General features: G+C 43.3%; 5 protein-coding genes across 5 annotated transcripts; 4 read left to right on the plus strand and 1 right to left on the minus strand.

Annotated features, from left to right (window-relative positions):
* Positions 1 to 673: 673 nt before the first annotated feature.
* On the plus strand, positions 674 to 3,418 carry BCIN_02g05720 (hypothetical protein). The gene has a single exon (XM_024691403.1). The coding sequence runs from the start codon at positions 860 to 862 to the stop codon at positions 2,834 to 2,836; it is 1,977 nt and encodes a 658-aa protein (XP_024547174.1). The 5' UTR covers positions 674 to 859; the 3' UTR covers positions 2,837 to 3,418.
* An 812-nt stretch (positions 3,419 to 4,230) lies between these two features.
* Positions 4,231 to 6,613, minus strand: BCIN_02g05730 (hypothetical protein). The gene is made up of 8 exons (XM_024691404.1): positions 6,417 to 6,613; positions 6,168 to 6,357; positions 5,865 to 6,121; positions 5,619 to 5,790; positions 5,445 to 5,572; positions 5,203 to 5,389; positions 4,758 to 5,148; positions 4,231 to 4,650 (listed from the first exon to the last, which is right to left on the minus strand). The coding sequence occupies exons 1-8, from the start codon at positions 6,561 to 6,563 to the stop codon at positions 4,497 to 4,499; spliced, it is 1,626 nt and encodes a 541-aa protein (XP_024547175.1). The 5' UTR covers positions 6,564 to 6,613; the 3' UTR covers positions 4,231 to 4,496.
* Positions 6,614 to 8,322: 1,709 nt separating this feature from the next.
* Positions 8,323 to 10,694, plus strand: Bcdal1. The gene is made up of 2 exons (XM_001552662.2): positions 8,323 to 9,320; positions 9,372 to 10,694. The coding sequence occupies exons 1-2, from the start codon at positions 8,769 to 8,771 to the stop codon at positions 10,437 to 10,439; spliced, it is 1,620 nt and encodes a 539-aa protein (XP_001552712.1). The 5' UTR covers positions 8,323 to 8,768; the 3' UTR covers positions 10,440 to 10,694.
* A 177-nt stretch (positions 10,695 to 10,871) lies between these two features.
* On the plus strand, positions 10,872 to 12,453 carry BCIN_02g05750 (hypothetical protein). Its single transcript, XM_001552661.2, has 2 exons — positions 10,872 to 11,746; positions 11,935 to 12,453. The coding sequence occupies exons 1-2, from the start codon at positions 11,072 to 11,074 to the stop codon at positions 12,121 to 12,123; spliced, it is 864 nt and encodes a 287-aa protein (XP_001552711.1). The 5' UTR covers positions 10,872 to 11,071; the 3' UTR covers positions 12,124 to 12,453.
* A 2,039-nt stretch (positions 12,454 to 14,492) lies between these two features.
* Positions 14,493 to 15,629, plus strand: BCIN_02g05760 (hypothetical protein). The gene has a single exon (XM_024691405.1). The coding sequence runs from the start codon at positions 14,613 to 14,615 to the stop codon at positions 15,177 to 15,179; it is 567 nt and encodes a 188-aa protein (XP_024547176.1). The 5' UTR covers positions 14,493 to 14,612; the 3' UTR covers positions 15,180 to 15,629.
* Position 15,630: the final 1 nt, after the last annotated feature.

Here is a 15,630-nt window from a genome sequence, read left to right on the forward strand (position 1 = left end):
TACAAAGTTTTTAAATCTTTCATTTTAGCCCAAGAGATTTTTAGTTGAGTATACAGGCTGGTTCCTTGGTGGGGGGAAGGGGGGGTTGCTTTCGGTGTAATGTCAAATCATCAGTATCTAGGAGCTCTGAACGGTAATTGCACCCCTTCCATATCTTATTAGTCCTCAATGAGAACATCAGCTTTCTTTATGGGTGAAAGAGTATCTTCTAGTGTAAGAAGCTTTGTTGTTTTTCAACATTATTATAATTTTGCTAAGTGAATTGACAAGCTGCGAAGAACGAGTTGGGACATACAGATATTAGAGTATTACCTTTTTTTTGTTTGTTTTTGAAAGACCACTGGGCCCTGGGGAGGTATAATTCACTTGAACAACAAAAAGTAGTAGTAGCTGTTGTAAATTGGCCGGTAGTTAAGTCTCAATTATCACAATGAGCTGGGCTGTTGGAAATTGGTATATTTATTGCTGCATGAAAGTTTTGGTCGTATAATAAGTTCTCGACTAGAGATCATTACTAATGAATGACGTTATGCACTTCATGCGTCGAGGCCCGGCCAAAAATATCACCGCATTTCACATCTTGATGTTTCAAGAGTTTCTGCCCAATCGAAAGACTTCTTGTTTATGCATATCGCTACTTGAAGGTAGAATCACGGGGTATCATCAGTATTTGATTGGATCGTAAGCGAGCTGTGGGACGCAACCAAACAAGGTATTCTTCGTTGCTTGGAACGTTTAGGATGCTGCCTCTTAACGTCATTTCCTTGAAGACCTATGCAATCTCAGAACACCCCTACTCGTATTTTGGCATTCCTCTCAATTTTACTGCCAAAAATCTGAGCATAGTATCCCAGTCAATATGAACGACTCAACTTCCGATGATACCCAAGTGACTCCCATTCAGCATATGCGAAGCTGGCTCTCTGCTTGTGATGAACAGCACACATGCAAAGCTCTTACGCTAGACCGGCCTTCTTGGCTTGTAGATACAGTGGAATACTGTATCGTGCCGGGAAATAATCCAGACAACTATACCGCTCTCAGCTACACCTGGCAAGACAGTTCATCATCGGAAGACACGGAGCCCTTTCGATTACTCGAAGATAATCTACAGATCTTGACCCAGCATGGTGCTTTACGCAACACTAGTGAACCACCATTGCCAAAAGTTATTCTCGACGCCATGGAATTGACAAGTCATCTTGGCCAGGGATATCTTTGGGTAGATCGACTCTGCATCATTCAGGATCAAGAGGTGGCAACGATATCTGAAGTTATGCGTATGGATCAGATATATGCAGGGGCCTTCGTGACTATAGTTGCCGCGGCGAAGTGTGGGCTTTTTGACACACTCAAAGCTACCCCGAGCGATCCAAAATTTAAAAATCAAGGGAGATTCACCGAACAGTCATGGCAAATTCGTGCTCATTATTCATCAGTCGCCGATTCAAAATGGGCAGAGAGAGCTTGGACATATCAGGAAGCCATTCTCAGCAATCGTGTTATCTTTTTCTGCAATAAAACAGCTTTCTGGCAGTGCGAGTGTGCAACCTGGGATATGGAGTTTCTTTCCCCCGGGAAGGTTCTTGACGAGACTGTATCAGCCATGTCAGAATTTTCACTCATGAGAAATTTCTCGGTGCCATCATATCCTGATCTTGGCCTCTACATGGATCTCATTTGTCCGTATAATGGACGCAAGCTCACGGATGACAAAGATGGTCTCTCTGCATGTCTGGGTATCCTAAATCGTCTAGCTCCAAGCTTTCCAGGTGGATTTATACAAGGTCTGCCGACCCTTTTCCTCGACTACGCGCTTCTATGGCAGCCATTGAAAGAATGCTATAGAAGAATTAGTACGTCTGAAAACGCTCGACATCTTCCATCCTGGGCATGGTGTGGATGGGAGTGTTTTGTGGACCCTTGGAGTTTCCAATCTAGCTTTTGTCTTGATAATAATGATAGTTTACGGAGAGATAAAGCAGGTTCTTGGAAACTAAAAAATCTTGTCACTTGGGAAGCCAGCTCCTCTGTACGCGGATCTGATTCACTCGAAGAGACTTCTGATCAACTTTTAACGAAAATTCCTCAACTATCGACCCCGGACGTGCAGAGAAAAGAAACGGATATTACAAATCCCTGCCAGAAACTTAACCCCCATAGTAGTACGGACAACGATATAGAATCAGTATTCTTGTCTTGCTTGACAGAACGTGCATTTTTTCTTCCCTCGGCAACTTTAAGAATTGAGGACAATCTGCCGCCTTTCAAACGCGGCATCATGCACATGTTCGCAGAACCCATTTTGAATGAAAAGCCCCTATCAAGTTTACCAAGCGTAGTCGTTTTGCAAAATCAAAAAGGTGTGTTCTGTGGCTTACTACGCATCACAGGAGATGCAGAGTGTGAGCGAGGCATGCCCATGGAATTGATTACTATCTCAGAGGGTAGCGCGAGTCTCAAAGACATAGGGATGTGCTTTGAGGAGAAAGTTTTTCAAAATAGTCAATACTGTCACCCTGGCCCATTTAAAGCCGAATATGATTCTGAGGGATGGTGGACTGGTGTATCGGATGGCTCGTCTACCTCGCGTGAAGACACGTACGAAGTTTTTGCTGAAGGGGAGTTTGAAGAGGATCTCATCCTCCCTGATAAGTGCATATGTAAGAATTGTTTGTCCAAGGAGGATCTAGAAAATAACGCAATTCGCGAGTTTTACAATGTTCTCTGGGTGCAGAGAGAACACGGAATTGCGCATAGAGTAGGATGTGGACGAATTCTTAAAGACCGTTGGAGGCAAAACGATCCGGAGAAGATGAGAATTACTCTCAATTGATTATTGCGAGCTGCTGTCTGATCTTCCGATGCTGAGTACGTCGCATTTTTACGCAATTTAACGACAAGAATGCTACTAGATGAGCGAAGGTAGAGTTGAATCTAGATGGATAAAAGAACATGCGCCTTATATAGAAAAAAAATACAACTACCGCTATTGAGCTAAAGCGGATGGCGCTTTGTTCCTTGATAGTCGGTTTCCATCTCTCTAAAACAAGAGATATATAGATTTACACTTCCCATACACTTCCCATACACCTCAATCCCGGTTATCTCTATCAGAAATCAAAGAAAAAAAAATAACAGCAGTCTCTCATTCCCGCCCAGAATTCGCACATGTGTTGCCACATCCCCAAATTCGCTTAATTATCAGATTTCTATCATCGAGATCATCACTAAAATCGTTACTATCCCTGTCATCATTCCTATTCCAAACACACCCATCCCATCCCATGGCACCACGCACCTCCTAACTATCCCAGAATCGAAACCCCACCAGCCTCAACGCCCTCAACCACATCTCCAACCCTCCTGAACCCGAAAATGGCATGCTCGTTAAAATCCCAAAGAACAGCGCTGCGCATACTTGCTTGTACTGGTGCACGTGTAAATTTAAATGATGATTTCGATTCCTACACGATTGGAAAGCCCTTTTGTAAAGAGCAAATAATCGAATACTCTCCGTCCGCAACGAGGGGTTGAGAAATTAAAACCCAGAAACCAGAAGCTAGAAGCTAGAAGCTAGAAAGTAGAGAATGTGGAGTGAATCACAAATGTGCAAGTAAACGCAGTGAATGAAATACAGCTATCTCCATCTTGAGGGCAACACCAGAGGGAATTTTAGAGATTGCTCATCTCATCTCATCTCATATCACATCTATCTACTTTATATCAGTATATAATCTAATCCAGTGTCGCCTCTCCCCCTCCACCACTCTAGAAGGTCTTCTACTCCTCTGATGAAGGCAATTTTTCTGTTTTTTTACTTGTTTGTTTGCTTTTGATTACTTACTTCCTTCTTTACTTACCTACTCTCTTACTTATCATCAAAACTTCTCTTCTTGAACCTATTCAATATAATATTCACCGATACATATCTACCTACCTAAGTATTGATATATTTCTCCTTATCATTTTCACCACTACACCACCGCCTTCAAACCCCGCACCCAATATCCAGCAGTCAAGTCAGTCCCATTCAAATCCCATCCCACTAAGAAGCCCAAGCCTTGTAAGAAGACAAAAAAACCCAATCACCAAACCAAACTGCTACATCATAAACTTCCATCACTATTCCCACATTCCTATCTGAGAAATAAATTATCATCGCAGAAGTAAAATTAATGGGATGATATTCTAGCATTCCCGATGATGATCCAAGCACAACCTATAAAATGAGAAGCTGCCTGATTTTGCAAGTGAGCTCGTCGATTTCTCATGATCTGATTCAATTCGGTAGAAAAGTGACGTGACACCCTACTCCGTTTGCGTATGAATTATCATATTATCTCATACAAGACCATTCCAAATCCACCCCCCGTTAAAGTTTCCATTGAATCCAGCAAGAAGATACCAACAATCCTTCCCAAATACAAGATACAAACCACCAAACTTCAACTTCAACTTCAAACCCACTAATAATCCAAAAGTTCTAAACCATCTCATAAGCCCGTACTACCAAAATCGCATACCTCAACATCACACCTCACCACCGTCTTTCCCCTTTCTCTCCACCTCGTCGCCTGTTCATACGCATACGCCGCTCCGAGCAATTTCTGATCGTCCCATCTTCTTCCTACAAAACATATTCCCAGTCTATCAGCAATAGTTAGTTTCATTTTCTCGTTTTCAAACTATACATATCATACTCCCCTAGCAAAGCAAAACACGAAAACCACCAAAGAAAAAAGAAAAAAACTCACGGAATCCCCGGTCCCACTTCCACCATTCCACTCTGTCTCACAATCTCCGTTCCAGGAGGATAAAACCCCATAGGTACACTTACCACTGGACAACCTCCCACATCCGCTGGCTCAACCGCCACATTCGTTGGTAGGACTATCATATCGCATTCGAATTTATCCAGTAATTTAGGTATTTGTCTTCCCATATGATTTCTTTCCGTCAAGGAATTTTTGTATTCTTCGCTATCCTTAGTATAATTTTTGCCGACTTCGAGAGCTGATTCGAAGTGTCCGAGACCACGTTTCATAGCTTCTTCAGCCGGGGTAGCGATTGTGTAGGCGATCACGTCGGAGAGGGTGTATAGAGAATGAGGATTTATGGAGAAGTAAGAGAGGGTCGTTTCGACATCTTAAGGGGATTATTAGCAAATGTGTTTGTACGACTGGCAAATGGTAGATGTACTGTGGTATATATCTACTTTTAGAGCGATATCATATTCGTCACCCGTACATGAAGATCTATCGGTATCGAATGTTGAATATGAGGTCGGATCTACGATGGTGACTCCTAGGGATTTCATTGTATTGATTGCGTTTTCGAAAAGATGGATGGTGGTGGGATCAACATGTTTGAGAATATGGCGCGGTATCTAAGAGTAATAGTGTCAGCAGTCAGACTGTGAGATACTCATCGGGACATCTCACTGCAATTCGCACACCGTTTAACCTTTGAGAATTACATGCTCTTGCAAAATCTGGGATTTTATTCGGCTTCCGGCAGGATATCGAATCTCGAGGATCGGAAATGGTGATAGGATCCTGCTTATCCTCACCTTCCTGGTCTCAGTTAAAGCAAAAGGAACCAGTCTAAATACTTACCTGCAATCACAGTCAATACAAGTGCTGCATCCTTCACGCTCCTTGCTAATATTCCCACAGTATCTTGATTATCACTCGAAATATACATTCCATATCTTGAAATCATCCCTACCGTCGGTTTCATTCCTATAACGGCAGATCTCTGTGCAGGTAATATCACGCTACCAGAAGTCTGTAGTTTCCGCGTTCAGTTTACGCATTCCTCATTTGATTTGCGTATTTCGGACGTAGATGGAAATTGCTAACCTCAGACCCTAAAGCAACAGCGCAAAGTCCCAAGGCAGTTCCCACAGCACTACCAGATGATGAACCTTTAGGATGTTGGTCTTTATGATAGACACCTAAACACTGGCCACCTACAGCAGACCAACCAGGAGTACATCGATTATTGGCCCATTGGGAGCCATTCGCAACTCCTAATATGATTGCGCCTTGTTCGCGAAGTTTCATAATTATTGTTGCTTCAATACTTGGAATAGCTTCAAGAAATGCGGTGCAGCCAACTTCATAAGGTGAGAAGATGTCTAACCTCAACAAATTCAAACTTACGGGTGATTTTGAGGCCATCCGTCGTAAACAACAAATTCTTAATCAAGATTGGTACTCCATGAAGACTTCCTTGAGCCAAGCCACGAGACCTTTCCTCATCCTTTTCTCTAGCGATGTCAATGGCTTTTCGATTGATCTCACTGACGGCATGGATAATTGAATTGACTTGCTCGATACGCTTGATGTAAGTCTTCATTATCGTTAGTGATACAGCAAAGAAGTCATAATGGGGCATTAACGAGCCCTAACAAGCTCTTCACTTGAGAAGTACCCTTTCCTTAAACCATGCAGTATCTCGGTGATTGACATTTGATCAAGCTTCATGGTTGGTATGGTTTGAGGACAAGGAAACAAATGAAATCGAAAAAGGTCAAGAAAAGACTTGAAATCACACATAATGGGAATATGAACGGATTCAGAAGAGAAATTCGATGATTCTTGATTTCATGGATTGGTGCAATGTATCACAAGATTGAGTTGTTTGGGTAATTTAATGGTGTTGGTGATGATCTCATTATTTCGTGCAGTTGTCGAATCGCGTTCCATTTTCACGCGGCAAGAACACATGTTGGCTCGCAATTGCCCCCGGCTATCATACGTGATGTGATTGAAGTGGTGTATGGCGACTCCAACATTTTCTTGAAAGTAACATATCTTTCTTTACAACTCGTTCGCCTTCAATCTTTGTTGCAATTAGTTCTTGACTTAGTTGTGTTGTGACGGCTGCGTTGAACGTTGGTCGAAGAAGTCCTCTTGAGGATACTGGAGGATACTGGAGTATGCTCGAGTATAATTTCGACCATTCTTCACGATTATTGGCACGCTGTAGTGGGCGGATCCCAATCTTCGAAGCTGTCCGGAGATTCCATCCAACCGAGGCAATATCCGTGGGACAATCAATTCAATTCTGAGTTCACGATGATTATTTCAAACGCCGCGACTTACATCCCATCCCGTCCCGTCCCATCCCATCTCGATGCTTTGCATCTTCCTCGGCTCCAAAGCAGAGTCGATTTCTGCGTAAGACGTACGTTTTTGGCGTTGTCATCGCAAAGCAATGCTCTCAAGCATTCCCAACAATATGCCAGGCCAATGATTCGTGTGACCATGGTGAAGACTCACAGCCACATCCGCATAGATATTGGAGGGGGCATGGCATTACTCGTGGACGATTATGAGTTTTGATCGAGTAATTATCGAGTAATGATCGAGTAACAAAATTGGATGGATTGAGTTGGCGCGGGCTCGTTCATGTATCAGCTAGGTAATCAGCTCCACGATAGGCTAAACTTAAGTCCGATCCGGCATCGGGATTCGCCTTGACTTGGAGCACTTTGGGCCCCTGGTGGACCTGGCGGACGATACGACAGACAACAGACAGCAGACAGCAGACAAACCCATGTACGTAGGTGAATATTCCACTCTGCACGGCTAACTTGCACGCACGAGGACCCAGGGAGCGAGGGAGCGAGGGAGGGGGGAAGGGGGAAGGAAAAAAGAAAGAAATCCCTCTGCAACCCATTTCTCTACTCCGGCACGATATCACGAGCACGCAGGACACAACATGCACAGCACATAAGACAAATTGATTGTGGCTTACATTATCACATTATCACATTATCACCGTCGCACAGCACACATGATTGATAATGAACGTCAAAATTGTTGGACGAAAATGACATTCCACGAATTCCACACCTCCACCACATCCACCACATCCACATTGAGCACATTGAGCACATTGAGCACATTGAGCACATTGAGCACATTGAGCACATGGAGGGAATGCGAGCAGCTTCCTTCTCCTTGTGAAATATCCTCTTCACATGCCGAGATGTCCCGAGTGAAAACTTCCATTCCCCCAACATAGAAGGTCTAGCAGTGCCCATTCTTTCTAGCCTTCCGTACTAGGGAGCTGCTAGAAGCAATGCTTTACTCGATCAAAACACATCATAGGCCATGTTAAGGGTTCAAAGCATGTCCCGACCGCTTGTTCCTTACGCCAGGGGGAAAGAAAATCTTTATTTATGGAGCTCGAGACCGAGCTAGTCGCTTTTGCATCTTGACCCAGGATTGGGCTCATTGGCCAGATACTGATTAAGCTTGGTCGTATTAGGATCGAGTCTTTCAAACCCCTCGGATTGGTCGTTGACAAGAAAGATAAGGGATTCTCGATGTTCATGATAACGATTTTGCCGTGGGAATATCTACATTTTCGGATTATGCCACCATGGCATAGCTACGGACTGTGACCGCATCATACGGAAATGCACTCCACATTCCAGTAAGCCTATCGTAGTTGGATTTTTTCTATTTCTGTTGATCCAACTTCCTTATATCTCCATCTTCCCTTTCCCCAGATTTGAAAAAAGTTCTTCAAATTCTAGAAATTCACTTCAACAAAGAAAGTTCCCCCCCTTCATTTCCCTTATCAGTTGTCCCAATCATTCTCGAATCTCTCTTATCTACCACGCCTCTTATCCCCCACGATAAGAGTTATTCCAGTGGATATTGTCTTGAATTGTACCTCAATTTATATCTTCCATTCGTTCTGAAGATCCTCGTCATACTTTATTTTCCATTATTACAAAGGCCGTCAATATGACTACAACATACCCATACCCAACTCCCTCCGCTACACCACGCCACGATTCCCCATTACAACCCACAGTCCTCGTTTCTTCGAGAGCAGTCATCTTTGACGAGAATGACAATCTCATTGTCTCACCGGCAACCATTACAATCTCACCCTCAACCGGCAAGATTATATCCATCTTACCTACCGTTCTCCCACCCTCGAGTTTTCCGCCAAACACAGTTTACGTCGACCACACTCCTCATCTGATCCTTCCGGGGTTAGTCGATGCACATGTTCATCTTAATGAGCCAGGTCGAACCGAATGGGAAGGTTTCAGTACCGGTACCAAAGCTGCTGCATCAGGTGGTGTCACAACAGTCATTGATATGCCATTGAATGCCATTCCACCAACCACAACCCTGAATGGATTAGAAGAAAAGATCAAGGCTGCACAAGGTCAATGCTGGGTTGATGTTGGATTTTATGGTGGAATCATACCTGGAAATGCTGAGGAGCTACTTCCGCTTGTTGAAGCAGGTGTCAGGGGGTTCAAGGGCTTTCTCATAGAGAGTGGTGTATGTATTTCCGTCGCCAGTCACAGCTGCAGTCACTAATAAAAGTAATAGGTCGATGAATTCCCTGCCGTCTCTTCCGACGATATAGCTCTCGTACTCAAGACACTCAAAGATTCTTCTACAACACTCATGTTCCATGCGGAAATGATTCCACCCATAACAGCCTCCGTGGGTGATGACGTCCAAATATCCCTCCCACCTCTCCAGCCATCAGGACCACTGACAGCATACGACACATTCCTATCCTCCCGCCCTCCATCCTTCGAAACATACGCCGTTGATCAAATCCTCTCGCTTGCCCACCTCGCTCCTTCCCTTCATCTCCACATCGTCCACCTTTCAGCCATCGAAGCTATCCCTCTCCTCCGTGCAGCCCGTTCATCCGGTATAAACATTACTGCGGAGACTTGTTTCCACTACCTCGCTCTCGCATCCGAAGATGTAGCCGAAGGTGATACCCGTCATAAATGTTGTCCCCCAATTCGTTCTTCAGCCAACCGTGATGGTCTCTGGAGCGAACTCTCACACCCGGAATCCGTCATCAAAACTATCGTTAGCGACCACAGCCCATGTACTCCTGAACTCAAACTCCTTCCCGAGCATCTATCCCATGGCTGTGGCGCCATGCGCGACGACGCTAAAGGGGTTAACGGCGGATTATTAAAAGATCAAGAAGCTAAAGAAAAAGGCGATTTTTTCGCTTCTTGGGGAGGTATCTCTTCAGTTGGTCTTGGTCTTCCAATTCTGTGGACAGAAGCCACATCTCGTTCTCAAGCTTCATCTTCTTCCTCTATCGATATCCTTGATATCGTGAGGCTATGCGCTGTGAATACAGCCAAGCAAGTCGGGCTTCAGCACCGTAAAGGAGCGTTAAGACCAGGTTTCGATGCAGACATTTGTGTCTTCGAAGACAATCACGAGTGGCTTGTAGGCAGAGAAGAACTGCTTTTTAGAAACAAAGTTAGTCCATATACTGGAAAGACTATGAAGGGAAGAGTGAAGGAGACATGGGTTAGGGGAACTAAGGTCTACGAAAGGGGGGTCGGAGAGATGAATGGAATGATTGTTAGGAAAGAGGGTCCTGTTGGAAGGTTACTCTTGGAAAAGAGAACTGTTTAAACTTTAGATCTTAGATGAGGGAATACTTGGAATGGATGGGTGCTCAAGGTGTAACGATTTATGATATGATTTGGAAGTTGCCTGTATGGTATGGTATGGTATGGTATGGCATGGCATTGGTATGGGATATAATTGCATGTATGAGTGAATGGTATGGGGGAAAACTTGCATATCGATTTAGCATTTAAATTAGTAGCATATGTTTGAATTGTTATGAATAAAAATTTATGAAATAACTCGTATCTTTACTGACCATTTCTTTTCATTCTTGATTTTAATCTCTCTTCGTCGAGTTTGAAATGTACTTTGTGGGACTTGCGATTGTGGCTGGGATATAGATGTGGCGTGAGGTCGAGGCTAATCCTAATACGGTTTGGCTTCAAACGTGACTCCGGAAGAGAAGGAGACAAATTCAGTTATTCTTCATTCACCGACTTACTTCAAACTTCCAGTTCTGTCTTCATATACTTAATCTATTGCTCGAAATATATATTTATTAATCTCAGTACTATTTCAGTCTCAATTATCAGACAACATATCCAAAATTCCATTTCAGAAACCAAGCCAAGTCCAATAACCCCTGTCGTCACATAAGCATCCAAACCCTCATCATCCACGTGCATCACATCACAATGTCAGACTTTCTACCAACCGTACCTAGCTATCAACATCCCGCCACCTCAGCTACAGAGTACAAGATTACCACGCCTGCCACCACTGATCCCTCTCTTTCCCACGTATCCACATCCGAGAATCCGATTCTGCACCCCCGAAAATTCGATCTGGAAAGTGACACCGAATTGTACATGCATGAAAACCGCGTGATTCCTCGTCTCTTTTTCTACGAGCCCGAGGGCGAGTTGCAAATCTCGAGGTTGAAGATGTTGAAAGAGGGTTATTTTGTGGGGCATCCGAGGACGTTGGTTTTTAGTGTTGCTGGAGCCGTGGCTCCCGTGAAAGGTGATGCTCTTCAGACCTTGGATCTCGGATTTGGGTTTCCTTCTGCTGCTGCTTCTGCTTCGGCGTCGAGAGATGCGGAGGAAAAATACAGAGCTGCGTATTCGGTGCATTTTGGACCGAAGTCTAGGTATAATACCACGGGTAAAGTGAAGGAGGTGGGGAGCAAAGTAGAGATGCAGAAGATTGCCGAATTGGCGGCTGCGTGTGAGGCATTGGAGTTCGTGGAGTCGCAGTGTAAGATGAGGGTTACGGGTTTTGAGGATGTTAGTGGGGAGATTGTAGCCGGAGGATTTGTGGTGGGAGTTACAAGTAGTACGAATTTGTGGTACGGGATCACAGAACATATTGTAGGTTTATTTTTCTTCTATTTCGCCTGAGAGTACGGGATAAGAATGGTAGATAGGGGTTGTCATATCCAGCTAGGTACTTTGGTTACATTGATCAAGACTATGCATCAAGCCTCCCCCACACCATCCTTCACCCCTTCAAACCAATCAATCGAACACTTCATAGATCAAGACTAATAGACCCACAGTACAAATGGAAGCGCAACGATTTCCACAACTCAAAGGGCAGCAAAGTGATTGGCGAAGATTTATGGAGAAGAATCGATGAATGTATGAATCGATTCGAGTTCAATCAGACGAGAGTCGCTTGGTTGTTATGTGAAAAGGAGGATAATGAGGCCTATGAGGCTGCTCAGAAGAAAGTCGCTGAAATTTAGTTGTGATTGGCGGATATTGACTGCTGATTGAGGATTTGTGTTTGAGCGATGATAGCAAGGAGGGTGGGTAAATTGGATGACCGGGAGAAAGGGGCTGTAGTAGCATGGAGCATTGTATATGTATGATGTGTATATATGTATATAGGTTTATAAGTATAAAAATGTATATATTTATCACGAGGTTCTAGAGATCCCCTCGCGTAAAGCCCCTGAATTGCGAAATTCTCAGGGGCATTCGAACGATGTAGCGTTTAGGAAAACTGGATAAGACATGGCACAAACGACCGATTTACAAACATTCTAAGCTGTAAGAAATTCACAGATTGCCCATCACCCAAATGCACCTTTCGGAACCTTTTTCAAAATACTAATAAGTCGCCTCATACCCTCCATCATCATTTCTAGCCAACTTTCCACATCCAAACACTCCTCCTTTCTCCATTCCAGATACCCCCCTCTTCATCATCAGCCCCCCCCCCCCTTTCTCATTATTCATTCCCCTCTCAAACCTAACCCATCTATCTCCTCAATCTCTCAATCCAACTCTTCTTTCCACCGCTCAAACACTCATTTCACAATAACTCTCGTCCGTGCAAAAACTCCAACCCGCCACTTCCGATACACTCCTCTCGAAACAGAATATAATCCGCATCCATACATATATGCATATATACAAAAGAGTTTTACAATATCACATCAACCCAAGGTATCGTAAATGGAGTCTTGAAATTTTTATACTGAAGTTTTCTGTTGTCGCTTTGAGGGTGAAAATATCTGTGTTGGAGAGAAAACGCGGTGTGGGCTTTTTTTGATGTGATGTTTTTCGCAATATCTATCCATCCTCTGCAGATGCGAGTAATTTTTTATTTTTTTTTGAGACTACGTGCAAAAAATTTTAATAAACAATAGATAGATAGTATACACACGGTATCTGAAATGAATATAATAAAATAAACTGAGAAGTATTACAAATCAAAAGATTGGATATAATCTTAAATTTCCTTCCTTCCCGCTTGCTACGTTTCTAGAATCTACAAAGTACCGGTAAGTCGATGAGAAAAATCTCGCGCTTCTATTGAACGCCACCTCACCGGGAACAGAATGCATCCATCTCCCTACTTCAGATTTCAGATCTTGTTCTCCTGGCTTTCATTTTGCTCGCTCTGCTTGTACTTCGAGAGATTGGATGTACGTTTTGAAAAAGATGGCTTTTACTAATTCTTCAGGTATTTTTGCTGTCAAGTTCTTCTCCTCTGTTGTGTCTACTGCTGGATGTACTTGTTCTTGACAGTTTAGCGCAGGCATCTCTCTATAATCCTTCACCGCTCGTCTGGAGTTTTCTCAACTCTGTCTCGAGAATTGGCTGTTCTCATTATGCTCTTGGATACTTTGAAAAAGTGATTTTTGGCTTCTCGGTGTGCGCTTAAGAGCAGGAGGAATCGACCTGCTTGGTCCATAAAAGTCGTTAATTCAGATCTATCTTTCTGTTATGAGTATTTGTAGATTTTTCTGGTGAATTTATCCTGGCTCGCCGAAATTGACAAGACTAATTAGTAAACTCAACTGTGTTGTGTAGAATGTTGCTTTGTGGCCATGTTTGCTGAAGATGAAATTTCACATGTCAAATGATTTTGCATCTTAGTAGATATTTTTGGATAAATAGTAATGATATATGTGAATGCTGGAGGTAAAATTTTGTTGATATTGCCAACACGCTCGATGGCTTGAAATTTAAGTCTAGTATCAAAGAGACACCACTGCACTAGGAGATTAAAGCCAGTTGTTGAGTTTGGGAAAGTTATGATTAGTATTTATTGTGTGCGTTCTCAATGAATGTTTTGTATTTTTTGGATGCGAGCGTTTGTGAGTATCAGTAAAAACATGAAGAAGGTAAGAACGATGGAGCAGTACATGATATGCTTCAGAGATGTGAAGCTACCAAGACAGGAAGTAGAATGGAAAGGAATTGAGAAAGTAGTACAGATAACAAAATTAATCACCAAAAACTTAGAGGTTGTAATATCAAGGGGTTTAGAAAGAGCTGGTGACGATCCGCCAGGAATATATCAGGTAATTGTCTTCAAGTGCCGTATCGGGAATAGAATTCATGAAAGCTTCAAAACTCCGACTAGTTGTTCGAAATGTCTTATTGTTTGATAACTAACGTGTTTACCATAATCATTTCATCTGTGGCTGTGAGTGATAGTTCATTTATCTGGTAGATATCGATCTGGAATAAAAGTGGTAAGTGCTGATGAAGGCATACTCCCCTTATTGAACGCTCCTGCCGGTTTATTCTTGATGAGAAGCTCGGTAGCGAACGGCGGGTGTAAACAAGATGACGCTTGAAACTTTCTGAACAATTTCCTGTATACACTTCACGGCATCAAATACGTTTTTGGATCCCCATCATTCAGTAGCTTGGATTGACTTGACGCAACGGAATCAAGAAACCATCAATTCTACCTCAGCAGCAGCAGGAATAGAACATGTCCAGCGTTCATATGAATGGGACAGCTCCTGTCAGCCGTCGAGAAAAGCTCTACCAAGAGCTCATCCACCGGAAAGCAGTTCTAACCGACTTTCAACACTTACCAACGGTCATTTATGACTGGCAAACCGCCGAAGGACCTTACCTTCCAACCATTTGCCATAGATTTGGCTACCACGATGAAAGAGCTAACGGCGTTCCAAATACCTTAATGGAAATGAAGATTGCACGACAGAAACATTTGATGGCATCGAATTCCGTAATGCCATTAATAGCGCCATACGAGATACTTCACCCGGGTGATCTGGTACACAATGTTCGGTACACCATATCCGCAGCTCTTGAATACTTGAATCTGGACGGATCGCAGATTGAACCCCGAGTTTCTCATGGACCCGATGCACATGATATCATCATTAGAACCACTTATTTCGACTCCTCCACGCACCGCCATACACGATATCCCTCATACAGAACCGGGAGGTCTGTACTCATGGGACAATATCAGTACCAAAGCTATCCAAGCCATGCTGTATGCGCATGGGATGATATTGTTTGGAGCTAATGGCAAGAGGAGGGAGGTTCCGCTGGATGATGCAGTCGTGCGAGAATTGATGGATGAAATTGAGTTGTGTGTGAGGGCGGATATCGGAGATACATGGCATCTTGGAGTAAATACTATCGGGCACGCATCTGAGGAAGATAAACTTGATACCGAGAGGGCTTTTCACTCAAGATAATGAAGAGTAAATACTGTTGGCGTGGAAGTGATAGATATAGTTATGCGGATTGGGAGACTACTAGCCGAATTGTTAATGTATTTATTCCGCTTCGCTAGTAGCCATGGAGATGAAGAGGAAGATGAAGAATTGTCTGAGACAAGTCTAATGATCAATGGCCCAGGAAGTTAACAGTATGAAATCTTTAATGATTATTCAGTTGTATTATTTCACTTTTGGGGGGTCTCTGATAGCCAGAAACAAGTATACCATAGAAATAGAGTTATTAATTGGCAA

This window comes from Botrytis cinerea, chromosome 2 (genome assembly GCF_000143535.2).
Source record: "Botrytis cinerea B05.10 chromosome 2, complete sequence".
Lineage (NCBI taxonomy): Eukaryota > Fungi > Ascomycota > Leotiomycetes > Helotiales > Sclerotiniaceae > Botrytis > Botrytis cinerea.